This window comes from Conger conger, chromosome 10, assembly GCF_963514075.1.
Source record: "Conger conger chromosome 10, fConCon1.1, whole genome shotgun sequence".
Taxonomy (NCBI): domain Eukaryota; kingdom Metazoa; phylum Chordata; class Actinopteri; order Anguilliformes; family Congridae; genus Conger; species Conger conger.
The window spans coordinates 7,912,245-7,939,986 of record NC_083769.1 but is presented as its reverse complement, the minus strand read 5'-3'; the positions used below and the strand labels follow the sequence as shown (position 1 = coordinate 7,939,986).

At 45.9% G+C, this 27,742-nt stretch overlaps 2 protein-coding genes across 4 annotated transcripts in view; both read left to right on the top strand.

Moving 5' to 3' along the window:
• Window positions 1–1,706, top strand: part of elapor1 (endosome-lysosome associated apoptosis and autophagy regulator 1) — a 39,400-nt gene extending 37,694 nt beyond the window's left edge. For both annotated transcript variants that reach the window (XM_061257397.1, XM_061257396.1), the window contains exon 22: window positions 269–1,706. In XM_061257397.1, the coding sequence (XP_061113381.1) occupies window positions 269–337 (69 nt within the window). In that variant the 3' untranslated portion in view covers window positions 338–1,706. The remainder of the gene's footprint in view (window positions 1–268) is intronic.
• A 2,499-nt stretch (window positions 1,707–4,205) lies between these two features.
• Window positions 4,206–27,742, top strand: part of LOC133139215 (mitogen-activated protein kinase 14A) — a 41,351-nt gene continuing 17,814 nt past the window's right edge. For both annotated transcript variants that reach the window (XM_061258609.1, XM_061258611.1), the window contains exons 1-5: window positions 4,206–4,673; window positions 17,987–18,116; window positions 23,847–23,905; window positions 27,058–27,169; window positions 27,492–27,521. In XM_061258609.1, the coding sequence (XP_061114593.1) occupies window positions 4,555–4,673; window positions 17,987–18,116; window positions 23,847–23,905; window positions 27,058–27,169; window positions 27,492–27,521 (450 nt within the window). In that variant the 5' untranslated portion in view covers window positions 4,206–4,554. The remainder of the gene's footprint in view (window positions 4,674–17,986; window positions 18,117–23,846; window positions 23,906–27,057; window positions 27,170–27,491; window positions 27,522–27,742) is intronic.

The window sequence follows — 27,742 nt, the reverse complement described above, 5'->3', positions numbered from 1 at the left end:
CCACCAGGTGTCAGTGTGTATAATTTAACACAGGTCAACACGTCACTCTTGTTCTTGGGAGTTCTGCAGTGTCTGCAGGTTTGCAGTGCAGCTTGGCACTCAGTTGTTTGTTAAAACAGTTGATGTCACACTTACCTCTTGGTTTATTTGGTTTCTAAGATAAATATCAGCCACTCTGCGGCTCTTCCAAGAACAAGAGCAAACGCCAATGCAGCAAGCAGTCCCTAAGGAGCAGGGCACATGACTGAGATTGTGTGTACCTCCACAGAGAACCTCTGACGGATTTGACTCAGTGCCTCTGAAGTCGTCCTCCGGCCAGGAGATGGAGATGAGCTAGGAGCTCCCTGCCTCCCTCCGACCCACAGGATAGGTCAACCTCTGGTCACATGGGACTGTGGGAACGACCAGGCACACAGACACAGTTTTTGGCTGTCTGTGCTGCCCTCTCTCTTAGAGGGTGACCCCATTGCCTTGTCTCAAGTAACGGATGTTCATTTAAGAACAAATAAGGGTCTATATTTGGCTTATTAAGCCATTTGTGTTTTTGGGGTTCCTCTGGCAAAAACATTAGGAGGAGTACAGGTTCAACATGGATTTTGTTATTATATTTATTGCGAAAAAGGCAGAGTAGTGAAGAGGCTTGATACTAGAGTGTCCCAGTTTGTTGAGTGTTCTATTTATCGTTTCTGATCCACGACCGCAGTGTTATGGGAACGTTTCGTACCAGCTGTGTAGAATTGCACTGTCCCTATTGTAGTGTATTTGTAGTGTTCTTTCTGGTAAACTGGATAATGAGTACATGTCACTACCTACTACCACAAATAGCATAATGAGCTAAAAGAATATTGAAGAGAAGAGTTGAAGAGAAAATTATCCCTTTTTTTCCAATTAAAGAGTGCAGGAAAGATCATTTAAAATGGAAAAGTGGCTCTTTGATACACAAATATCATTAAAAGTTTTGGGGATGACTGAGGATTTTTTGTATTTATTTTTTCTTTAAAGCAAAAGCTGATGAATGTTCATATTTGGGGGAACTGTATTGTTTCTGACTAATTAAATGAAATTATGAATCCACTTTTGCTTTATTGTAGCTAGAAATGGTCAACCCTGTTAATGCTTGCCATGACTTGATCCAGAATATAATATGGAAGCCAAAATATATGTATAACTTGTTTGCTGTATTGATAAAATCTGTTAAATCATGTTGATCACATGTACATAATTGATTTTCCTATTAAATTGCCTATTTTAACTGCTGTAAAATATGTTTTAAAAAGTGTTAACAAAACAGAAATTTTAGAGTTGCAAGAAAAACCTAATTCATACTCAAAGGCCCATGGTTTTCAAAGATGTGTCCAATAGCCTGAAAGTATGTCTCTTTTAAAAAAGATATGCACAAAATGTAACTTTGAATGTTCAAAAGAACACAACATTGAAATTGGATTGATGTTAGCCTGTACAAATTATGTCTATTGCACAGTTTTTCACCCAAGAATACTTTTGCAAAACAGTGCTTGCCAAATTGCCTTACAACTAAAGTGTTTTGATATTTCCAAATAGCGACAAGTATTTTTTTAAAGACTGGTGTCCTTTTTAAAACTATTGTGTTTTTCTGCATTCATGCTGATTGATGTGTGATATACTTTTCTCTGATTTCCTTCCTCTGTGCCGTCTTGATTCCTTCAATAAATGTGCTTCTGACCACATTCTTGCATTTATATTTTTAATAATCTCAATCTTGTCATTGAAATGAAATGTATTTCAATCTGATAGTTATTTAATCACTATCATTTTTTCATACAGTAGCTGGCGGACTGTAAGTACCGAAGTATACATTAGTCTATTATACCATATTTAACAAACACATGTTTTCACAGCCTTCTTATTTTACTCATTGTAGTGCCATATTCAGTTCCTGAAGATAATAAATTTGGTTTAGAGGCAGTCCAATTGTAGAAAGTCGTATCCCTGTCCATCTTGTCTGAAAAGTAAATGAAAATAGACAGAACTACAATTAATTTGACCAGTCTTCCTTACAGAATTTTCCATATCAGGCTAAAATATTTTGGTATACAGGGCTGAAAAAGACCCCCTTAAAGCGGTTTCTTCTTCTAATCCACAGTAATCACAAGAATATGCAATATCCATTCTAAATCTTAAAACCTCTTTAACTGGATTGATAATATTTGATTGATCATTTTAAATTAAACTTCTTTTATATTCCTAAAAATAATAATGTCCCTTGGGAATATTTATCCCATTATATTTCTAATATTTATTCCAGCATTTCATTTTATAAATGTTAATTTCACAGATGAATAAACTGTTCCCAACAAAATATAAAACATCAGAATCATTATTAATATATTCTTCTGTGGTTGGCGGACCAAACACCTTCCGCTGTATAACCGCCAAATGAATTATTTCTCTTTCTCGATTTTATATCCTAAAATTACCCCCCTCCCATTCCTAAACCCAGTTCTCCATTTCCCTGGTGTCTGACTCTGACTCTCCCAAAACCCTTTCTCCAAAATTCCCTGAATCTCATGCCCTGTCACATTATCATAACCAAGGTCTCTTTTGCTGTGTCCACCACCACCCTGGTCGTCTGATTTGATTTCACAAGCACAAGAAAAAACCTTTTTCGATCCATGGTAATGTTTTCACTTTCATAACCCCCTTGCTGTTTTCTTCCTCTCTCTTCTGCAGCTGACGTTTTGCCCTGTGCTCTCATCCATCCCACGTCACCTTCCACCTTCCTTCTCCCGCTCTGCACATCATTCCCAGAGAATTTCCCCAGAAGGTTCGGAATTTCCCTCGAGTTCTTGGCCGTCGCTGAAAACACGATTTGCTTTCCATCCCATTTCCGGCCCAGACCTGTCACATCCCCAGAAGGTCCATAAATGACAACTTGCTCCTCGTGAGGGATTTTATAATCCACTCCAGGGAGCGCAGGTCCCCCTGAAGCCTACTCAGTTTAGACCAAGGGAAGGCTTTTGACATGTTAGCCATGTATGCTTGAGGAGGGAGCCTCCTTTAACTTCCCTGGCCCCCTCCTACACTGGGTCCAAATCTGTTTGACAGACATCACAGGCTGTGGTTGTCAACCAGCAACCCTCTGCCCCGTTTGCCATCAAAGAGGTGCCCCCTCGCATCCCTCCTGTACGTTATCTACCTCAAGCCATTCCTTCAGGCCATCAGGACCGACCCGGGCATTACTGGCTACCCATTGCCAGGGGCCCGGGGAGGGCGGCTCGGTGTGATGGCGTACATGGACGACACTACCATCATCGCCACAAACAGTCGTTTCTTAGCGTGTGCCACCGAGGTGCTGAACGACTTCTGTGCAGCCACTGGCGCAAGGGGCAAGAGTGAGCGGTTTCGGTCTGGGGTTTGGAGTGAGCCACTGACCGTTCCCTTCCCTGTACGCAGGATTACCATCATACCCTTGGGGGTGACCTTCCAGGCGGACGGAGAGGGCACACTAAGCTGGACTGGAGCCCTAGGCCACGCCAAGGAGAAACTGCGGAGCTGGAGCACACAGTCCCTTGCCATGACGGGTAAGATCCTTGTCCTGAAGGCCATTGTCCTTCCCATCCTACTTTATGTGGGCTGGGCGCTTCCCCCAGACAAAGCCTCCAGTGAATACATCTATCAGGTGGCTTTTAAGGCCCTTGAGCAGGGCCCTTAACCCTGCATTGCTCCAGGAGAGGATTGTCTCCTGCTTAGTCCCGTGCGTGGCGGCCAGTCGCCGTCGATGTGTGAGTGTGTGTATGAATGGGTGAATGAATCGCCATCGGTGTGAGTGTGTATGAATGTGAAAAATATATATATTAAAAAAAACAGACTTTGAAAAATAAATAAAATGACTGGTTACTTATTTTAATTTGGATAAAGTGTTTAATTACTACATGCTTGTATATTTAGTTCAATTAATTGGCCTAAATTTGACTTTTTGAGGCTCGTTTTTAATTATTTGATTGTTTTAAACCTGTAACAGTACTTTCATGTCCAATAAAAGACCGTTTTCCCTCCCCCCACCCCAGCACATTCCTTATTATAAAGCCATCGGCGATCCAATTTTCTATTCCAAAAAAACGAAAACGAAACAATCCGTCCAAACAATTTAAAAAAATTCCGCGGCTCGCAGTCTAAATACAGCCAGCCTCGCGAGATATGAGACTTGGTTCTGGGGCGCGCTTGGGTAGACACTGGTACGCGCCTGGGCAGTGACTGGAGTTGAAGTGGAACAACGCGGGGAGGATTGAGCTTACAGACGCTACCGAGAGGAGTTCCACATTAGACTAGCAAGATCGGCGCTGCGAGGAAACCGGTTCACACAGTGCACGAACATCAAAGTGCATATCGCCAAGTGTTTCGTTGAGTTCTTCAGTGAGATCATTTTGCATTCCTGTGTGTACTCCGCTAACATATTTAGCTATCTAGATTACTTTTGTTGCACACAGCTTATGAAAATTGATCGAAGAATCGAAGTTGTTCCAACTTGTGTGTAGGCTGTAGTTGCTGCGATTGGAGTGTCAGTGTTCTGCAGAAATGTCGCAGAAAGAGAGACCCACTTTTTACCGACAGGAGCTGAACAAGACTATATGGGAGGTCCCAGAACGATACCAGAGCTTGTCTCCCGTTGGGTCTGGTGCTTACGGATCGGTATGGTAAGTTGAATAAATTCTAACTTGTTAGCTAGCCATCTGCACGGAAACGGCAAGCTAGTTAACTTAGCTAATGCGCTGCCTCGTTAGAGGCCTTGATAGGAGCTTGCTCAACAATGCAGTTTTTCGAGTTGCAAAATGTAGCAAGTGAACGTTAGCAATATATTTAAGAGACCGCAATGGATCGATCTCTAATAGCTAGCTGTAGCTGCGTAATGTGTCAATATATGCCGTACCATGCACATGTAGCTATATAATGTTATAATAACACAGAATATTGAAGACGTTGTAGACTTCGTGTATTTTTTGGTCTCCGAGCTATGTTGTAGCTAGCTAGCTGTGTTGGTCATACTACGTCTTGCTTTAGTGTGCTGATCTTGCGTATTCTTTAAGTTAATTTACATTAATGCTTGCGTGCATCGTTTGCTGCACCGAGGGGGGACCCATTCACGTACTGAAAGTGTTCTAGTGCTAAGCAACTAGCATGCATAGCCTAAATTGCGTGGCATTTATATTTCGCAGGCTGCAATTTTCCTGCATTAGGTTTATGGAGACTGACTTTCTCGGCTCACAGCTTGTGTTGCTGAGCCCAGCCTGTTAACTATGGTTTACTGTATGCGTCGAGTAGGATAAGGTATACGGTTCAGCTCTAAGCTAGTCTGGGTTGAAAATATCGATGTCAGTGTGTTGCATAGTGTGGCTTCTACGTGGTGGCAATGCATAGGTAGCGAACACGTTATATATTTGGAATAATCGCTATGAATAAAAGTTTGGTCTGTGAACCGAAATGCATGCACCTTTTAATTTGTACAGAGATAAGCGCACGCAGTTAGCTCCGTTTAGTTAGGCTAGATAAGGTGTTGTCCACTGTTGTCGTGATCGTGCGTTGCTCGCACATGGCCGCTGTCGCTGTCTCGACTTGAAACGAGTCTGTTCGCTGATTTCTGCCTTGGTTCATTCTGTTTGAAGTGGGCTTGTGCAAACGTTGTGACAATGCCTATATCAAGCATACAAAACCAGAACTACCATCCTTTTTAAATATTAGCTTGCAAACCACGGCACAAGTGACTGATGGCAGTGTTAACAGTACTGCAGGTACATAGTCCGTATTTCAGTCCTTTTTTGCTTGTGCAGAATGTTTTAGCTAACCAAAATTAGCCGGTTTGACAGTCGAGTCTGGCCTTAATGTGCGCGATGAGGATATCTGTTGGCGTATGACTACATTATGATGTCATCCCAGAGTTTGTCTGCTATGAGCTATGAGTCATATTTCCAAGATTAAGGTTGGGTCCACAAGGACCAAATTACATTCTTACGAACGCCCTTTGCGAAGACTGACCCTAATGAAAGACACTGCCGGTGGTAGGCCGGCCAGCACACGGCTGGGCTGTGAAAACACGGGGGTTTCCCGAATTTCGAAATGGCTAAAATGCACACTTTCTAAATTAAGGAACCTCTTGAATTATTTAGCTGTACTTGTTTGTACAGCGAACAACGTTCTGTCTGTCTTCTGACCTTGACCAGTCTGTATTTGTGTTATATTAATATATTCAATTGTGTTGGTTTTTCCCCTCCTTTCTCTATCACGTTCACATTCAGTGACTTCGTTTTTTTTTTTTTTATATCCCAATACTGTGTACGCTTTTTCAAAACTCTTAACACAGGTAGCACAACAGCAGTCTGTGGACTAAACTGGGGACCATTTTTTTTATTGTACAGAAAATGCATAAAAGGACATCTTTCAAAATACATGATTTCTTTTCTCACTCAACCACAACCACCAGCAAAACTCTGTCTACAGTAGTTTTTGCACATGTTAACAAACTGTTTTCAAAACTGTCAAACGTGAGTTCACAATTGAGTTAGACAGCAATTTGACATTTCAACCGTAATACCATATTGAAATATATATATATATATATATATATATATATATATATAAGGACCACCACAATGAAGCAGTTGTACACCGTCCCCTTTGAGAGGAGCTCAGAGTGTGTGAAGGAACTGAGGTAACAATATGTCCAGGTAAGATGTCAGCTAAGCTATGTCTTACCTTATCATTGGACAAAGCGCAGCAGTGGATGTCCCTGGTCCGAGGGGAAGCCTACATGCTATAACAATGTGTGCAGCAATATCCTCACATGGACTGCTTTCACACACCAGTGATTGGGCCATACAATACGGAGCGCCTCATCTCATTTCTGGGTGACTATGGAAGGCTTGTCCCAGGTGAGACGAAATGTGAAAACATTCATAATCACGTGGGACAGTGTGGCATTTCACCATGCCCGTGCCCTCACAGAGCGGTTTGGTAATCAAGGATGATGGCAATTTTCCTCCCATCTTACTCGCCAAGCCCACTCGCCTTAACCCCAAAGAGGAACTCTTTTCCTCATGGAGGAAGAAGGTGCATGTATGACCACCGTCCACGTGATCAGACGTCCCTCCTGAATGCCATGAATGCTGGATGCCAGGACATGTATGCAGGAGATTGCCTGTGATTGATCAGGCATTCAAAGAGAATATAAGGTGTAATATAGATCAGAACTTGTGGCCCAATCCAGAGGCCTGTGTTAAGCAGCATTGATGTACATATTCATAAATTAGTACATATTCTATATATACAGTATGTGTGTGTTTATTTCCTAATACGGTATTGGAATTGCGGTTTCATTTAGTGCATTTTGTATTTCCATTTTGTGTTGCCATTTTGGAATTGGAGTCCCAACGCATATGCAAAAAATATGGCAGAAATGCGGCATATTGAGGAATATTCCTTCATTATTGATCCATTCCTTTAAAATATCATTTGTTACATTGCATACAAATTACCCTTCTTATTTTGTATTGGAATCTTGGGTTTATGTAACCGTGACGGTGATCTTGTTGGGTGACACCTTTAGCCAGTCTTATGGTATGGAATTAATTGTGTTTTGATAGTCTTGGCGCGTTTTGTGTGCAAGATAAATTGTTGGGCCAGGCTGCGTATTGGTTCCGAGAACTGTGTTGAGAGTTTAGAGAAAATGTACTCAGTATTGAGAAATGTGTGTAATCAATTGTGAAAAGCTGTAATGCGAATTCCCCTTGGCTGACGAATATTAAACATAAAAGCTTGCACAACCTTTTTTTTTTTTTTTTCCTAGGTGCAGCATTTAATTTTGCTTTCAGTTTGTCGAATTTGTGCTTGATTTGCAAAGGCACACACCTGTGCAGGTGTGTGGAGAATGCAGGAAAGGGGTGGGGTAATCCTTGGCTGCCTGCCCAGCGCAGGACATTGGCATAGGGAAGTGTTGTACCGCCAGGGACATTTTAAAGTGGTGGCTGATTAACCCTCGCCTATCTCTCTGTGCATATGCTAGACAGTTCCTTAATATGGTGTTTGTGATGACGTCTTTTTGTAGGCCAACCCGACAGTTTCTTCAGCCACAGGTTTCCTCAATGTTTTATTCCCATGGGGATTTTGATTCCTGCCAAATATAAGGTCTGTGGTTAACCTAAGCTTAAGAGAGTTGAGTTAAATCACACCTATTAATATCTCGGCTGTGTACTTCATGTGCTTTTAAAAAGCAAGTTGCTCACAGGTTGCTACATTGAAACTACAACGAGGGTCGGGTTTCGCTGGCCTCCACTCAAGTTTCATCCCAGCCCGCCTGCAGTCGAGAGAATAGCATGGGAAATTGGCCGAGGATACCCATGGGTCAAAAATGCTAAATCTATTCTGGGTTTTAGGACTACAAACTCTAGCACTCGATATGAAGCCACTTTCAAAGCTTGTTACCTGTATTTGTGCATGGTGTGGGGGTCAATAGGCGCACCATAATGCTAGAGGTTAATAGGCAGGCACTGGGCTCTTCACAAATATAAAGAGATAAAAAAAATAAAAAAAATTTACAAAATTGTTATGGCAACACAAATGCAGGTAAAGAGAAGAGAGATGGAAGAGACTAGAGAGACAGAAGCCTGATTTCTACTTCGGTCTTTACACGTCGAAAGTGTCATGCAGCTGAAATGGAAGTGTTCCAGGACGTTTTGCATTTGTACTTTGCCCAAGGCCTGCAGGGGAGGTTCTGTTGTCTCTATGGTAACGAGAGGAAAACCTGTGGTTTACATTTTTGAAGTCATGACCGCACCTGCTGAAGTTAAGAAAAAAGAAATAAATATATATATATCCATGACAGTGTATTTCGGTCTTCCATGATCTGGCTGTCCATATCCATATTAATATAAAGTGGCCCTATAGGACTTATAAGTCCACAGACCGCCCCTTTGTTACTAGTAGGGGTAGGAAAAGGTGAGCATTGCTGGGCTGAATGGCCTGTTCTCGCCACTACCTCATGTTATGTCTTTGATATCAGTGAGCTTGTCTGTGAAATTAAGATGTGCATTGCAGTGTGCCATTTGTTCTGGGATCATGCCCTGCGCTCAGTTTAGCTTACAACATCTATTATAAGCATGTACCCACACTGTGGAAAGAAAGACCTTGAGTCATCCCTTTGAGGTCATATCTCAGAAGATCTGGCTGACCTCTTGCTACGATTGCACTCTTTGGAAGTGTTGGAATCTGTGTATTTGACTCACTACAGAAAACAGACATTTGGAATTGAATGAGAAACTTCAAGATCTCTGGACCTCTGGAATGGAGGTCATTTAGAGCTGTGAAATGTCAAGAACATTAAACGGGATGTAAAATCATCCAGTTTAAAAAAAATTGTCTGTGGCTTCAGTTGTGAATTGCTCATATTGTTCTGCCCTTCCTTAATCTTCAAACACATTTGCTTTTCCACACTGTGCTGTTAAGCCATGGCGACAGCGATGTGCCCTTTGCCTTATTATGATGATGTTTCCTGTTTTTATCAACTGGGATGTGTGATTTAGCTGTGTAATGCCTGCCATTTTGTTCCATCGACAATAAGGGGCCTGATAAGGTGTCGTTACACAATGCTGCAGCCTGTTCGGTTGGCCGGGCAGTTCATAACTCTGAATTGTTTCTCTGTGGTTCTACCGTGATTTCTGTGGTTTTTTTCATTTTAATGATGCCTCCGCACTGGCGACAGCTGTGGCCGGAGGTATTATGTTTTCGGGTTGTCCGTCCGTCAATTCATTCTCATGAATGTGAAATCTCTAGAACGCCTTGAGGGACTTTCTTCAAAGGTAGCCTATCCACTTAGTTATGATGTGTTGTGTGTTTAGAGATGCTCTTCTGCATACCACTGTTGTAATGTTGATTATTTGCATTACTGTCACCTTCCTGTCAGCTTTGACAAGTCTGTCCATTCTCCTGTGACGTCTCTCATTAACAAGGCGTTTCTGTCTGCAGAACTGCTGCTCACTGTTTTTGGCACCATTCTTTGCACTCTAGAGCCTAGTGTGCATGAAAATCCCAGGAGATCAGCAGCTTATGAGATACTCAAACCACCCTGTCTACCACCAACAATCATCCCACAGTCAAGGTCACTTGGATCACATTTTTTTCCCCCCAGTTCTGATGGTTGATGTGAACATTAACTGAAGCTCCTGTCCTGTATCTGCATGATTGTATGCATTGCACTGCTGCCACACAATTGGCTGATTAGATAATTGCATGAATAAGTAGGTGTAATAAAGTAAAAATGTTCCTAATAAAGTGGTTGATGCGTGCAGTTGTCCAAGACGCATTTTAATATCCTCCTCCCCGGCACTGCCTCGACACTGTCCAGTTCCCACCCGATCTCCTAGCTGGCCTTCCTTAACCACAGATTAGCCTAACAATGTGGTCTTGACTGGCCGAGGAGGATATTCCCGCTAATGTCCGAAATCCCCGTGAACAGTCGGTTTTGTTATCGAAGGTCCCTTTTAAAGTGCAGCCTTCTGTCATCTGTGACGACTGGGGAGAACTTCACTTTCACGGGTGAGGTTATACCGGCTTGTTGTGTTTGATATTTGTTGAAACGCGATGGCAGTTCTCTCTGTGGAGGGAAACCCGTCTTTGCTTCGCCGGAGTTTGAAAGACTGATTACCGACTCCCAGCCCAGCTGCTGCTGTTTTGATGCTAATGGCTCGCTACGCTAGCTTCTTCTGCTAAATTGCTTTTCTGGCTATAATGGACCGGGCTCTGCAGCACGGAGAGGAATGCCGTCATAGTGCAGTGCCAGGCAACGGGATTAGCCGGGTCAGGTTTCACAGAGGCTCTCGCTGCACTTAACAACATCCCTGTGTAATCGGATCACGTATACCCAGACCCAGGCCTGTTTGTTTTGTTGAGTTTAGACTCCGGTGCAACCTGCTCGCTCACTCTATGCAAAGTCTTGCTGGCAGTCGCTATTGCTGAACCCCTGATGTCGTAGGCCGGTTACCTGGTGTCTTGGGAGCCAATCGACGGTTGTTCGCTTGGTTGAGGCGGGGTTGTTTTCGACATATGCGAATTCCACGCTTGAACCCGCTGTGCGTTGAGATGACTTTTGAGAAGTGAGTGAGTCACAGAAGATGTATTTTCTCATGAAGGGGCGGCCTGTAGCGTAGTGGTTAAGGTAAATGACTGGGACACACAAGGTCGGTGGTTGTAATCCCAGTGTAGCCACAATAAGATCCGCACAGCCGTTGGGCCCTTGAGCAAGGCCCTTAACCCTGCATTGCTCCAGGGGAGGATTGTCTCCTGCTTAGTATAATCAACTGTACGTCGCTCTGGATAAGAGCATCTGCCAAATGCCAATAATGTAATGTAATGTAATGTAAGTGGGCCGTGAAGTCTCTCGACACAGGCCTGCATGTCTGTGCGTGCTGGTCGCTGCAGGTCTTTGAGTTTGAGAACATGAGTTATCCTGAGATTTGCCGTTCCCGCTGGGACCAGATAAGGCCTTGTCTTCTGTTCTGCGGTGCTGTGCGTCAGTGAGGTGTTTAAAATGGTCACCCTCCTCCTGCTCGGGGGAGTCTGAACTCTGAGGTAGTAGCAGCAGTAGTAATGTTGTGGTGGAAGGACAGAGCCGCTGTCATCTGACGCCGCTGTTGTAGTCGTCGCTGTGCCCCTCTTGGAGTCTCACGGGGACCCTGTCCCAGAGGCCCATACAGCTTCGGCTGTCTGACTGCAGGACGTTAGGAGTTCAGCGAACGAGTTGTCCCCTCCGTCCTTCAGAATGCCTCAAAATTGTACCTGTGTGTGTGTGTGTGTGTGTGTGGTGTTCATGTGCGCAGTGTTTGTGTGTGTGTGTGTGTGTGTGTGTATGGTGTGTTCCCGGTTTGGGTGTGTGTGCGGTATTTTGTGCGTGTGGGGTATATGTGTGTGCGTGTGCGCGTGCGTGTGCACATGTGTGTGTGTGTGTGTGCGCGCGCGTGTGTGTGTATGCGGTGTGTGTGTGTGTGTGTGTGGGGTGCGTGTCTTTGTTTGTATCGCAGAGAAAGGTGACATTAGAGTCAGAGGGCACATTGTTCAGCGCTGGGCGGTGACTCAGAGCCAGAGCACACTGCAGCTGCCTGCGCTCGGTCAGCAGACCTGACCTCACGCTCCCAGGTCCTGCTGGACACCCACAGCCGGGCGGCGTCCTGCTCCCCGCCGTCCCACGGCAGGCTTTGTGTCCCCCTGTACCTCCCCAGCCTGTGTCCCTGACCCAGTCCTTACACAGCCCTTACGCAGCCCTTACGTAGTCCTTACGCAGTCCTTACACAGTCCTTACACAGTCCTTACGCAGCCCTTACGCAGTCCTTACGTAGTCCTTACGCAGTCCTTACGCAGCCCTTACGCAGCCCTTACGCAGCCCTGACCCAGTCCTTACGTAGCCCTTACGCAGCCTGTACACAGCCCTTAGGCTCCAGAGCCACTGACCACTCCACCCCACCCCACCCCACCCTCACACCGTGGCAGATGATTTATCGATTCAAAAATGCAAGGAGAGCTGCATTCAAATTTGGCTGTCTCGGGGGACTTCCAGACTGCCTAAATGTTTTCCCGGCACAGGAATCTGAAGGTTTGCTGTTCCTTGCAGGCTGACGGGGCCGCTCTAACTGTGCATCTCTGACCCTGATTTATGTGTGTGAGTCAGCGCTGAAGCAGAGCCTCTGAATGAGCTGGAACACACCGCAGGCGTTCAGCTACTCTCCCTCAGCGAGGATTCATATTCATATGACTGCCCGTGGGTCTTTAGAGCTTCTCGGAGCGTTCTCAGAGCGTTCACAGAGCGTCCTCTGAGCGTCTTCAACCACTCTTGCATTCACCAAAACTACGACCAGAAGTGCAGACGAGCTAAAAAATCTATTCTGCGAATTTATTTTATTAGCTTCGAGTGTGAGTGACAAAAAGCACTTGGCTTACCCTTTAATAATATGAATTACACTTTTTGTGGAGTGCCAATCTTCTGGAAATCTGTTTTTATCAGGGAGTGAGAAAATTGCTTTGACTGTAATTTACATTTCTAACCCAAAGTTTCTGGGTTCAGCGGGCCGACATTGGCTCAGGAGGTAAGAGCAGTCGGAGGGTTCGATCCCGCCCTGGGTGTGTCGAGGTGTCCCTGAGAAAGACGCCTAACCCCCAAATGCTCCTGACGAGCTGGTTGGTGTGTGAGTGTTTGTGTGAATGAGTGAACAAAAAGCATGAATTGTAGTGCGCTCTGGATATAGGAGCTATATAAAGGCGCTATATAAATGCCATTGACCATTTTCCATCAGCAGTGCACACTTAATCTTGTCATAGCAGAAAGGGGGTCTGCTGAAAGATGCCAGAGTCCACATGGGTAGCCCACTATGGATGAAGGCACTCTGTAGGAAACCCGTTGAAAGGCAGAGGAATCCCAATGCATTTCAACGCTTGTGTGTCTTGAAAAACGGTCATATGATCAAATATAATGCTGGCGTCCGTCCGTTGAAGGAGATGTAACGCGCAGGTCGCATCTGCCCATTCGGGGTTAACAAGGTGATTGTTATGTAATGTTTATTATTGTCACGCCTAGGAAATCAAGTTTGCCTTCATTCTGCTCTTGTTTCCTTGTGCCATCTGATTTGTGCAAGTTGTTGAGTCACAAATGTTAGTCACACAGTGGAGTGGAGCAGGTTCTGTAGCTGTGGGGCAGTCTGGGACCTCCCGGTACGGCTCTTTACCCAGCCGGTAAAGGCACTGGCCGCCCCTGTTAGAGTAAACCTTGGGTGTGGGGGGGGGTGTGAGAGCTGAATTTGGGTCGGATCAATTCAATTCCAGTCTAGTCAATCCCTCAACGGAATTGACCCCAACTCTGAATTAATATTGAACATAACATTTAAGATAGGGTAATGGCCATTTCCTACTCATAAGCGTACCTTCTGCTTAGTTTGCCTAAAAGCTAAATGGAATCTAACTCCGTATCAACCCCACAGATTCTGCCGCCTCTGCATTTAAATGCAAGCTATTGACCCACCCGCTGTGTGATAAAAATACTTCTTAATATCTGTACAAAAAGATCTGTAATCTCTGGCTTTCTGTAGCCTTTATCCCTGTTCACATTTCTCTTCCATTAGCCTGTATCCCTGTTGTTGTTAGCATTTAGCCCCTTTTTCTCTGCTGTTAGCCTGAGGTGAAAGCAGTCCTGAACCTGCCTATGCAAAGGCTAACGTGTTCTGCTCTTTTGCTGAAGTGGGATTTGACGGGTAATTATTTAACGAATAAAACCAGTTTGGCTGCTGCTCATCCCGTGTGTTAGCGTGTCAAACAGGGCCTTTCACACAGGGCAGGGCTCCCTGGCTGTAGACCTGGGCTGAAAGGTGCAGGCTCTGTGGGGTTTTGTATCCAGCTCCACTCCCAGTATGCAGAGGCTTCCTGGGCAGCCTGTAGCGTAGTGGTTAAGGTACGTGACTGGGGCCCGCAAGGTCATAGGTTCGATCCCCGGTGTAGTCACAATCCGCACAGCCGTTGCGCCCTTGAGCAAGGCCCTTAACTCACAGTGCTCAGAGAAATGCACTCAGTTAAACGGACGAGGGGACGCTGGTGTTTCGATGTCTTAACGACGTCTTCCTAGTTTTTGACTATGAGGAAGAAGTTGTTGGATGTCGAAACTGCAGTCTCCCCAGTCCATTTTAACAGATTGCATTATTCTGAGCTCAGTGTGCTCCACTATCTCTCATATAATTCCCACACTCTGTTTAAGAAATGACATGTGAATAAGATTAATTGTGCATGCTTGCAATCGACGTAGATGCCTTCTTAAAATATGCATATCCTGTTACAAATCAAGGGTTGGGTCTGAGGCCGTTTCAATTCAGTCAGTTCAGGAAATGAATTTGTTCACCTTATTGAACGACTGCACTTTCTGTGACCCCCCCGGTTATGAAAACGCCGCCTAAGATGTTAAAATATCCAGTGAAAATAGTTTGGCATATACTGCGTGTACCCTGCAGTGGGTGCATATAAAACAGGTGCAGAGTTTCAAGTGTCGAATGCAGCGCGCTCCCGGTACGTTATTTTTGTTGTGTGTCCCACCAGTGAGCCCTGGCCCTACAAAAAGGGCTGAACCCCCCCGCCCCCCTTATAAATAGTGGACTATATTGTGTATAGACATCCATTTCCGAACACAGCCTATGATTATGGTTTTTGTTGTATTGATCTGATGCTTTTCACTCGTTGAGGAACTTGTGGACTTGTACGTCGCATTGGATTAAAAGTGGCTGCTAAATGACTGAAATGTAACGTAAGTGTTCATGCTGCCAACAGGACGTCCACGGTCTGAATCGGACAGTGAACCTCCGAGGGGTCGAGACGGGAGGTTAGGAGAGGGCAGCCGTTTCCAACTGTAGTCTGGTCTCTTTCCTCAGTCTCTTCCTGGAGGAATTCCTGTTTGGTGCTGGGGAGCTGTTTGTGCCGGGTTCGGGACGAAGTGTTGAGACCAGGAACCATGAAGGGCCCTGGCTGAAGTCACTCTGTGTGGAACGTTCTGCCTGGGGTTTAATTGTGCTGTGAAAATGTGCCTAATCTTGTTGTGTGTGTGTGTGTGTGTGTGTGTGTGTGTGTGTGTGTGTGTGTGTGTGTGTGTGTGTGTGTGTGTGTGTGTGTGTGTGTGTGTGTGTGTGTGTGTGTGTGTGTGTGTGTGTGTGTGTGTGTGTGTGTGTGTGTGTGTGTGTGTGTGTGTGTCTCTGTCTCTGTCTCTGTCTCTGTCTCTGTCTCTGTCTGTACTGCTGTGAAATGTCTGCTCAAAGCAGATATCGCTCGTGTAAGCACTCCTGTGTGGGCTGCAGCTTATTGTCCGCGTTTCCGCCGAAGGGAAGTGCCTGGCCGCGGGAGCGAGACTTGCCGTTCTCTGAAGTCTCGAGGAGGGAAGCGAAAGTGTTGTCTGCGTCGGTAAAACCAAAGGTCAGGTGCAAGGCCACTGCACGGTCCTACTGCCATTTAGCCGTACAATAGGTGCGATTTTTGTGTTAAAACATTGTTACAAGACCATTGTAAATCCCTTCCTCTCATTGAAAAAGGCTCGCTGACATGTTGACTCACTCTCTGCCTGTGTTTATAGTGCGTAAATTCGGGTTTCAAAATATGCAGTTGACAGCCCTACACTCTGGACTAAAACATTGTGTAATTGCATTGTTGTTAGTATGGGATCTGTAACAACTTAAATTGACTTTGCATAAATAATGACGCCTTCTGCATATGTACCTCTGCGCTTGTTTCCAAGCGTGTGTTGACATTGATCGTGCCAAAGAACAAATACAGATGAGGAAAGAAAATTCATGCCAAAATGTTTCTTGTGCGCAGTTTACAGTGTGTTCCATTCAACCTTGGCTTTGTTTACAAATATCTACGGTCTCTGACTTGCAAATTGTGGAATGCGCTTTTTTTTGGTGCGTAAAACTAGTTAATGTACCTTGCGTTACCTGTTTGTGACCTGAGAGGGAAGCTGTTGGGTTGATACAAGTTTACTGAAGCTGCCTGTTGACCAACAGTGGTCTACTGTGTGTGTGTGTGTGTGTGTGTGTGGTGTGTGGTGTGTGTGTGGTGTGTGTGTGGTGTGTGTGGTGTGTCATCTGTGCTGTTTCCTCCTGCCGAATATCCACTTCCTGTTGTTTGATCTCTCTGATCAGGTCAGGCGTTATGGGACAACACAACTTTCCATTGCGTAACGGACCCAAATGCATTTCTTTTTTTCTTTTTTTATTTGAACCAGGGATCAAAATCCCTAATTAACAGTAGAGCTGACACCAGAGTTTTGTGGCAAGGTCCACAATTGTGAACATTTCTGCCTAAAGGTATCAAGTGCCATTCTGTCCTGCAAAAAGACAACCGGGGCAAAAGTGTTGCGCCCACAATGATTTTTAGAGCCCAAAGTTGTGTAAAATGGCTCCTAAAATCTCCGCCCTGTCTGGATGGTGTGCGTAACACTCCCTGCTGGGCTGTGCCCTGAGGCTAGCTGCAGGTGGAATGCTAATTTGCCTGGGCTTTGTTGCCTCATCAGTGGGGGAAGCTGGCCCAGCTGCAGGCTTCCCGGAAAAGCTGATTCACTCCACTGCACTCGCGTGAGGCCACGCCAGTGCAGCTCTTCCTAAATTAACATTTTTAAAACAAAGTGCTCATTTGTGAGAGAACACAGTTCTCCTGTTAACTTACTCACAATAGCTCATTATTTGGGTGGTTGCAAGGCTGAACTGATTTTGTATTGTGCACTCAGTGAGTACTTTATTAGGTATTTATTACACTTATTTTTTAGACTTCTACTGCTGTAGCCTATCCACTTAGACATATGATATGTTGTTACATTACATTACATTATTGGCATTTGGCAGACGCTCTTATCCAGAGCGACATACAACAAAGTGCATACCCATAACCAGGGATAAGTTCGCTGAAAGACCCTAGAGGGAAGTACAATTTCAACTGCTACCTGTACAACAAAGATAAGGACAAGGGCCATTTTTTTTTTGATGAAACAAACAGACAGAGCAAAAGTGACCAAAGTTAACTATCCAAACACATGTTGTGTGTTCAGAGATGCTCTTCTGCATACTACTGTTGTAATGTGTGGTTATTTACGTTACTGTCACCATCCTGTCAGCTTTGACCACTCTGACCTCTCTCATTAACAAGGCATTTTTCCCCGCCGAACTGCTGCTCCAGGAAATCATAGTGACTCTGTTCTTGTCAAATTGGCTCAATTTGTATTTATTTATTAAGATGTAAACTTTGATGAATGCATTTATGAACATCTAAACTTCACTATTGACAGCAGTCTTCTTGTGCTTTGCCTGCGTAGCTCCGTCTCATAGCAGAAGTGCTCAGGCCCTCGCTGTGCGCAGTGACCCGACTCTTCCCTGCGCTCCTGTCGTTCTGCGTCGGTGCTGACCGGGTGACGTGTCCTCACGCGGTTCCTCTCCCTCTCTCTCTGTCCCGACAGCTCGTCGTATGACATGAAGACGTGCCTGAAGATCGCGGTGAAGAAGCTCTCGCGCCCGTTCCAGTCCATCATCCACGCCAAGCGCACGTACCGCGAGCTGCGTCTGCTCAAACACATGAAGCACGAGAACGTGAGTCCTCTCCCTCTCTCCTCATTCTTCCCCTGGCCTCTGCTACCCCTCTTCCTTTTCCTTTTTTATCAGGGGCATGCACTGCCCCTGATAAATACAAGTAAATACAAATGCAGCCAGGTGATCAGTGGTCCAGTGTGACCTGTAAGTCAGGGTTGGGGAGGCCCCTTTCTGGAGGACAGTTTCTTTTTCATTGCTCATGTCTTTCTACCAGTTCCCCTTCCTCAGCTGGTTAGCGCTCTCCACCAACGGTTGACTTGTGGACTAATCCACTGGATGATTTTGTTTCGGGACACAAGAACAGTTATCACGTCACTTACGAGCTTATCAAAAAAAGATACCAAAACATTTCAGTTCATATGTATGTGAATGGGATAATTGCATTATGAAGACTAGAAGCTGACGTGGAAACCAGTTCTGTGTTACAGGAACAGCAAACCCCACCCCTGCTTTCATAAGTGGTATGATCCATTTGTTGTTTGTCTGTTTTTCGAGCCTCCTTGTTTGCCAGTTCTTGTAAATCACTGTGGATAAGAGCATTTGCTAAATATTAAATGTTCGGCTTATTTGTCAGTCAGAGTTAAGAGCGAATGTTGAGTGAATCCAGATTAGAGTGCACCTCTCAGCTGAAGCCCCTCCAGTCTATTAGAGGCCGTTTTTCCATTTCATTTTTAAAGGTTAAGTAAAGTTTCCATCAAGCTATCTTTTCAGATTCAGTGTCCTGTGTTTTGGTAATAATACAACAAATCCGCTTGACGTCACAAAACCAGCCAAGGTTGCGCGTCTGTTGCTTTCGCTTTACATTGCAATTTGATCCGGGTTCTTTAATCTCGGGCGATCTGAAACGGGACGCGTTTATTCGGTTCTCTAATGATTTTCCAGGAACACAAAATATTACCAAGCTCGAGCAAAAGGGCGTGCTAAACAGTAGCCGCGGTTCCTTGCTTTGTTGGGTCACATTTTACCGAATGGAGGAACGTGCAGTTGTGGTGCAATAACTCTGTTGAACATGGAGCAGAACATAAAGGAGCTCCCTGCCCTGGAAACAGTGGTGTTCTTTTGGATGAGGCCGCTGTTGGCGCGTTTCCTTTTCCACTCCTGGAGGAATGCGGGGAGGCACGGGAGCATGTTTGCAGGCCTGCATGCCAGCCCCCCACCCCCACCCCTCCTGGGGGCGGGGGGGAGAGTCGGCGGACGAATTCTTTCCGTTTGCGCTGTTTTTCCATTTTTTCATGCGCTGGCAGGGAGATGTGGCTGAAGGGTAGTGGTGCTTGTTGTGTAACCGTGGCCGTCATTATCTCTGAATCACGCTGCAGAGCTCAGGTTCACGGGCAGACTGCGGGGCCCTGCGGCCTGTTAATCATGGTAATAATCGTGCACTCTAAATACAAATAATAATAATAGTAGTAGTAGTAGTAGTAGTAATGATAACAACAACCAGTGGAGAGCCTTCTAGGAAGTTATGCATACATTAGCGGTCTGAGTACTGGGTACTACAATAGCAGCAGAGTGTTTTTGCTGTCCTACACATTGATAGTTCCTCATTTAAATCCCATCCCAGCTACAAAGCCTCAAACTGCATTAAACCTGCCCCACAAAGAATGCATGTGCATTTCCTGTAAATGCACAACCGAGGTCACAGGACACGCACGAGAAGACGTGCCTAAATATTCACTGTTGCCATACAAGAGATGGATGGGTGTAATACCCTCCCTGGAGTGTACGGAGTTTGTTTGCTCCCACACTCTCCCTCCCGCCCTCTCTCCCTCCCCCCCCCCCCCTCGTGTTCCCAGGCAACAGCGCTGGTTTTTATTTGAGACCCCTGGCAGACTCTTGGTTGGCACGAGCCCACATGCCCCAGTGTGGGTGCCCCTCTGCAGCCAGGCCCGCCTCCACACGACTGCTGTCTTTCTGCACCGTGCCTGGCCCCGGGCACACCTCCAGCAAATATCCCTGTATTTCAGAGGGAATCGGGCTTCCCTTTTAACCTCGCTTCCACCCAGCGTCGTGGTACAGAGTCTTTTAGAGGGGTGACAAATGAAGAAGCATATCTTCTCTATTCACCAATGTGCCCCACTTCAGCTGGTGTGGGTGTGGGGGTGCGTTAGGTCTCTCACACACACACACACACACACACACACACACACACACACACACACACACACACTCACACACACACTCACACACACACACTCACACACGCACACTCACACACGCACACACGCACACGCACACACACTCACACACACACACACACACACACACACACTCACACACACACACACTCACACACACACACACACACACTCACACACACACACACACACACACACACACACACACACTCACACACACACACACACACACACACACACACTCTCACACACACACTCACACACACACACACACTCACTCATACACACACACTCACACACACTCACTCACACACACTCACTCACACACACTCACACACACACACTCACGCGCGCGCTTGCACAAAAGCAGGAGTCGTTCTCGGGAGCGAGCCTGACTGACACCGTCCCGACTTGGTATGCTACAAGTCAGCACGTCAGACAAGCTATTAGAAGTGCCTCTATAGTCGAGATTGAGAACACTTGTCCAAGTTTCTCTGTATCAGGGGCTGTCCTATGGCCCTGAACTATTGTACCTGGCAACTTCTCAGACACACCTGCAACATGATGTACACAGTGGCAAGGGAAGTGATTGAAAGGTCTCTGGAGGTTTTGATGGATTCGAGTTGAGATTGTGTTGAGCTCCAGTATTCATTTAGATGCTTGTTTCCTCAGTGAAATCCTCTCAGCTCATAATTGGCTGTGGCGCTGAACTGTATCAGCGGCTGTAATGGCTTCCCTAGTACACCCGGAGCTAGTCTATTAAAAGACAAACCGTTTGTACGCGATGCACAAGGACACGCTGTAACCACCCTTTAGTCAGCGGCAAATTATATTATTGTGGGGACAAACTGGAATGCATGGGCAAAGGAAGATGAAGCACTGTTTGCCTTGTGTTTGGAGAAACAGAACTTGCTGGGGTCTAATTTGCTGGGTACTCCTCAGAATGAAAGGACAGTACATATTCATGCTTAAAAAGCTCTGGTTCTCAGAAGGATGGGCAAAACATTCCAAAACATTCAAATAACATTCAAATTACATTCAAATTCAAACCAGGGATTTGATTATAGTTCAGTTTTTAATGTGCTGCCATGCAGTGTCCGGGATGCTTTTGAGTGCCTCTTACCTTGCTTTGCGTGGTCTTATTTCACTCTGACAACATTGTTATTATGTAACGCACAACTGGGGAACACAGTAGGGTACATTGTGATGAAATATTAATGAAACGCGGTTCCGTTTCACTTCGGCAGTGATTAGCACGATGCTTTTCCTGATTATTTTCCAAAAACGCAAGACGATCCCTGTGCTTAGAGGAGAGTGCACACACCGCTCACTGTGGGGGAATGACAAGTTTCTGCACCTGCTGTGCAGTAATTTGGTAAATGGTTGGCATTCATATAGCACCTTTATTCAAAGCGTTGTACAATTGATGCTTCTCATTCACCCGTTCATAGACACACTCATACACCAACGCTGATTGACTGCAATGCAATGCAAAGCTCGTCAGGAGCATCTGGGGGTCAGGTGTCTTGCTCAGGGACACTTTGACACACCCTGGGTGGGATCGAGTGATATTTTGATACGTACAAAACGTTTGATTTTCAACAAGCACTTTCGATAAAGATGACATAATTGCTTGTTAAGTAACAATTTGGATTTTGTTTTTGTGACTAATTTTGAATCTAACTCTCATGTCCACACAATTTCTACTTGACTACTTAAGTTTTAAATGTACTTAAATATCAAAATAAAAGCGCGCAATTTGATGTATATAGGTTGCAGCTCATCCCAAGCAAAGTCTTTCCTCCATCGCAGCGACGTAGCTAACTTCCCGACTCAAATAGTTACAACTAACGTCGACAAGCTAACATTATAGTTCAATACAATTAATTGGTAGATTATGCCTGCCATGTCATTCTCTTTCAATACATCCACGTTAACAGCTTTATGTTTGCGTGCCCTCTCAGCCAATCATGACTGGGTTATCTGTGAATGGTTTTGTATTGCGGCTCTGGGCTGTGCTTGAAAGTTTTTTAGACAGACAGAGCAGCCTTTACTAGCTGCTTGGTGAGAGCTGAAAATGTCATCCTATAGATGCGCTTGGTGCGTGTTCCAGTTACACTAACCACAGGGCCCTTTGCGGTAAATACAACTCCGCTGGTAACTGTACCCCGCTCCTCGGGTTTCAGAAAGGAGCGCTCGGTGTCCTTCAGTGAGCGGCGGCTCGTTGTCCCGCAGGTGCTGTGTCCTCTCGTCTCTGTAGAGTCACCTGGCCACATCCAAACTGTTTCGCAATTTTGTCTGCCTGTGAACAGAGGAAGTAGGTCCCTTCAGACAGAGGGGCCCAAACACAGTTCCTGGGGAATCCTGTGTCTTGTACCATGTTCATTTCAACCCGACCTTGACACACTTGATTATACTAGCTTACAAGACTTCGAGCTGTTGAATTGGTTGTGCTTTGTTAGGGTCGGGGTGAAACCTACAGGACGGTAGATCTCCAGGAACAGGGTTGGGCAGCCCTGCTCTAGCTGTTCAATGAGGTGTGCTTTGTTAGGGTTTGTAGTGAAAACCTACATGATGGTAGATCTCCAGGAACCGGGACAGGCAGCCTTGCCTTGAAGCGAATGGACAGAACGTCACAAGGCTAATTTCATCCTCATTGGCTAGGTTTTATTACTCTTTGGAAAGTCTTGCCTGTCGTGATTGCGCTCACAACCTCAGATGAAGGCAACTGGCAGATGCGGATAGGTTTAAAAAGGAAATGCAGCTCTGTTCAGCTTTTTGACATTCGTTGCAAGCGCTGTTCCTATCCAGTGACATACAGTAGAGGAGAATATCACTGTTGCTCTCAGGAGTACAAAACCGCCAGATCTGTTTTCATCCGTATGTTCTGTACATGTGGTGTCAAATTACAGCCCTTTCAGTGTTGCTCAATTCTACACGCAGCTCGGTTCGAGGGGAACAACTTCTTCCTCTTACAGGGAAATCTAGGTCAAATTTCTGTTGCGTAATAAAAAATAAATAAAGTGCATGTCAGTCTAAAAAAAATATTTCTGTAGTAAGTGAAATTCTGGTGGAATAGTCTTTTTTTTTTCTTTTTTTTTTAGATATTTTTTCGGCCTTTTTCAGCTTTATTGGACAGTATAGTATAGAGAGACAGGAAGAATGGGAGCGAGAGAGGGAAAGACATGCGACAAATGTCAGACGGTCGGATTCGAACCGCTGATGCCGCGGTTCGCAATGAGCATGCGGTCAGTGCTCTACAGGCTGCGCCACCGAGACACCCTGGAATAGTCTTTTTTTTAACATTAATTTTCACTTCGCACATTATCAACAACAATCTCCACCAGACCTCTGCCATCCCTCCCCCAAGCAGATGGTTTATGCTCAAAAATGGGTTACAAAGCTTCAATTAACTAAATTAATTGCATCGTGCAGGCCCAGGTGGTGAACTGCTTTAGTGCGGGGCCCCATTGACTGGTGTGTCAGCAATGCCTCTGATTGGACGGTTTTCCGGGGGCTCTGCCCCTCGCTGTCCGTGCAGAGGTCAGGGCGGTTAAAGGTCAAGGGTCAAAGTGCTCTTGTCTCTGTGTTGCAGGTGATTGGGCTACTGGACGTCTTCACACCTGCCACCAGTCTGGAGGAGTTCAACGACGTGTGAGTGCATCTCTTTCTCTGCTGACTTTCTCTGACCCACCTTCACCCCCCCCCCCCCCTTCAGAGTGCCGCTGCCCAGTCCGCGCTGCTGTTCGGTAAAAGTCCTTGAACAGGAAGTTCAGTGAGCAGCTGATGACTCAGCCTACGCTTCCTCACACTTCTGTGTGTGTGTGTGTGTGTGTGTGTGTGTGTGTGTGTGTGTGTGTGTGTGTGTGTGTGTGTGTGTGTGTGTGTGCGTGCGTGTGTCCGTGAGGGGAGTGTGTTTGTGTGTGTGTTGTGTGTTTGTGAGGAGTGTGTAGGTGTGTGTGTCTGTGTGTGTCCTTGAGGAGAGAGAGAGTGTGTGTGTGTGTGTGTGTGTAGAACGTCAGTATCTAAGCAGGGCGACCTGTTGCACACAGTCCTCCATGGTGTCCACGGTAACAGATTCCATTTTGACCGTCTGCAGCTTGACCCACACACACACACCGAAGCACTCGTCCCGTGACGAGAACCGGTCCCTCAGCCAAAAAATGCCAAGGAAGATCAAGTACAATGTCGAAATATAAGTGCCCAATCTGGGCCAAGAGAAACTGGAGGGACGTGATGCGCGTTGGGGTATATTTGGGCTGGAGGTTTCCACCCCCCCCCCTCTCCCCCCCCGTCAGTGTCGGTTTCGTTTGCAGCGCTCTCCTCTCGCTCAGATAAGCGTCGGGCGCTCCGGGGCGAAGGCCGTGTGAGTTCAGGACTTTGGGAGACGCAGCGTTCCCGGGAACAGAGGCGACTGTCAGTGGATATCAGCGAACTGGAAACCAGTCCGCCCCGAATAAGGCCGGGCCTTAACGCACATACCGGGCATGGAGAGGTGTGTCAGAAATTGGGTCAGCGAACTTCTATTCAGATGTTAAAGTTTAACCGAGTAATCGGCCCTTTATTCGTCCCTCCCTGGTGAAATGCGCGGTGGGCAGTCGTACTGAGACTGCGCCGTACGCAATTCTCACTCCTACAGAATGAGCCTGTGGCCTTTATTTCTTTATACCTGATTGAAAACACAGCGAGTTGTGTACAGTGTATCTGGCTGTTTATAAATGCCAGAGCAGAGTTAATGTGTCAGTACAGCCTTCTCCAGGGAGTATTCTGCTCAGCTGTGTGCTTTGTGTTTTGGTCACACCTCAGCTGTTTGCTTTGAAATGTTTTATGTATCGCACTTATCTCTCTGTATCAGTGGTGTGCGCGCGTTATCAACCGCTAAAAGGTGGCACATTTCCGCGACGCTGAAAGCAGAGACGTAGGCAGGTTTCAGAATTCGTGCGCATCTGCTGGAATGTAAGCGATAATTCAAAGCCATCTTGCAAGGCGTCCAAAATTCCCAATAGCAAGAATTCTCTTCATTTCACCGAGCTGCACCAGGTAACCTGCGGCCATCTTGAACTCCTCCCACACCGTGTCTTTGAACCGTTTGCTGTATGCAAACTCTCGAAAGTAGCAAACGCTGTCAAAAGTGTTGGTTAGTTTCCATTTCCAGTTTTTTCATGTACTAGTTCCATGACAATCACAAGTATTAAGGTGCACTTTCATCGTGACAAATCTGAAATGAATTGGTTTCTCTTACCAACTTGTTATTCTGTTATTATGATGGATATTAAGCATTGTCAATATAACCGCACGCACAGCAGCACACGCATGCATCTGTGCACGCCCACACACGGAAACATGCACATACATCCTCCTACACGCAAACATGCACATACAAAATATGCACGCAGCCACAAAAAAAGTTGGGTGTATGTGTGTACATATATGTTTTTGTGCCTGCCTTCTTCACACAGAAAAACACACGCACGGACACACACACACACACACACACACACACGCACGGACACACACACACACGCGCGCACACACAAACGCACACCAGCAATGCCGGGGTGGTTTAATAGTGGGCTCAGCAGGTCCAAAAATACAAAACCTGCCTCAAACTGTGGGAGAAGGAAAGTTATTTTTGTTATTGTGACCTTCCGGTTTGTACTGGAGTAAAATGGGAGAGTGTGCGCACAGGGACCTGGTCTAAGAATACTCTCTGTGAATGCCTCTTCCACAACTTCTGAACCACTTACCCTGCAGGGCTGGGGGGGCTTGCCGAATATTTTCCGGCCCCTGCCCCCCCCGAATGTGCAAATAGCTAAGGCCATTAGAGAGGGCTGTACCCCCCCCCCCCAACTTTCCCGAATCAGCTGTTGACTCTGAAGAAAAGTGCATTAGCCAGGAACTACGGCCACAAACGCACACACGCTTGTTCCAAAGCTTTTGTTTCTGCTCCAGCATTCATTTGTATGCAGTTTCAGGTTTATGCGCTTCAGGGGTGAGCTATTTCTGCTTCCGGTGTACGCTTTCAGAGCTCTGGAGGCTGGTTGCCTGAGGTTTTGGCTTGTAATCGGCCTAGTGGTAAAATTTTATTAGACGCCCTCCCCGGGCCACTGCTAGGCAGTGGCAAATAGGTTGTATGAACCAGTAGATTGACGGATGGGATCCGGGCCTTGCCCGGAATGCCGACTGTTTACAGGGGAAGTCATCTCTGGAGCGCATTTACAAGAGACCTGAGCTTGAACTTAAACTTACCTGTCCAATTGTACTGCTTGTGGCCGTAATTTCTTAGTCCTAGTCACCCCTGGCGTGAGCGTGGAGAATGGGCAGAACGCTGAGCCGTCTCCTGGCGATCGGCGAGAAACGTTTAACGAGCGTGTTTAAAATGCCATGCGTTTCGACCGTTTAAACGCATTCGCACTCAATCTCCCAAGACTCCCACAAACATTTATGAGATTCTTAGATGGTCCCTGACATTCCCCTGCAAGTCATGCATGTTGACTATTGTGCGTTCCCCTGCTCATACACATCTTGCATGCAAATGAATCCATTTTGCGCACGGTGTATTGTGTGTCTGAGAGTGGATTTACCTCCCACTTCATTGGCACGCTTTATCATAAACAGAAAGCCTAGCAGCGAACACAAAATGGCAGTTAGGCAAAGGGAAAGCATTGTTCAGCCATCAACAAAAAGCATGTAGCTACACCCCATTCTGAATGATAAATGATGCAGCTGAGGAGAGTCTCCATCTTGTGTCTGTCATGTGAATGAGGCTCTCAAGTTGAGTCCCGTTGGTTTGGTTTGACTGGCAGGTACCTCGTCACTCACCTGATGGGCGCGGACCTGAACAACATCGTCAAGTGCCAGAAGCTCACAGACGACCACGTTCAGTTCCTCATCTACCAGATCCTGCGGGGGTTAAAGGTCAGGCCACTCCCACGTCACCATGGAAATGCTCTCCGCCCTCACTTTGCCTTTTATACTTAGACCCAACTTGGATTTGAATTTCTGGAATCTTCTTATTGTTTTAAAAAAAAATGTATTAATTATTGACTGATTTGTCGTGTTATTGTTTGAATACAATTATACTTAGTTATTCACTTTGTATTCATTATCCTTTTGGGAAGCAGTTGCCTGTATTATCGTTCTTCAAGACGGCCTAAGATGGCCGCTTCCTAACCTGCACGAGCCCAGACCCTCTTTTTCGAACATCCGTTTGACCAGCTTCTCTCTCCTTCTCTTTCAGTACATCCACTCCGCCGACATCATCCACAGAGTAAGTCCCGCCGTCTCGAGCTGGCGTTTACGGCTCTGCGTCCATATTGATTCCCGGGGGAGAAAGTGCCATAAATCTCTCTCTCAGACGTGCTGCCTTAATGCGGCCCGCTGTTTGTTTTTATTATTAACGCCCGTTTATGGCCGTGCCGTCGGCTCGCTCCAAACCCCCTCCCTGTGCAAACACCAACCGGAGCCGAGGCCGAGCCGACCGGCATCCAT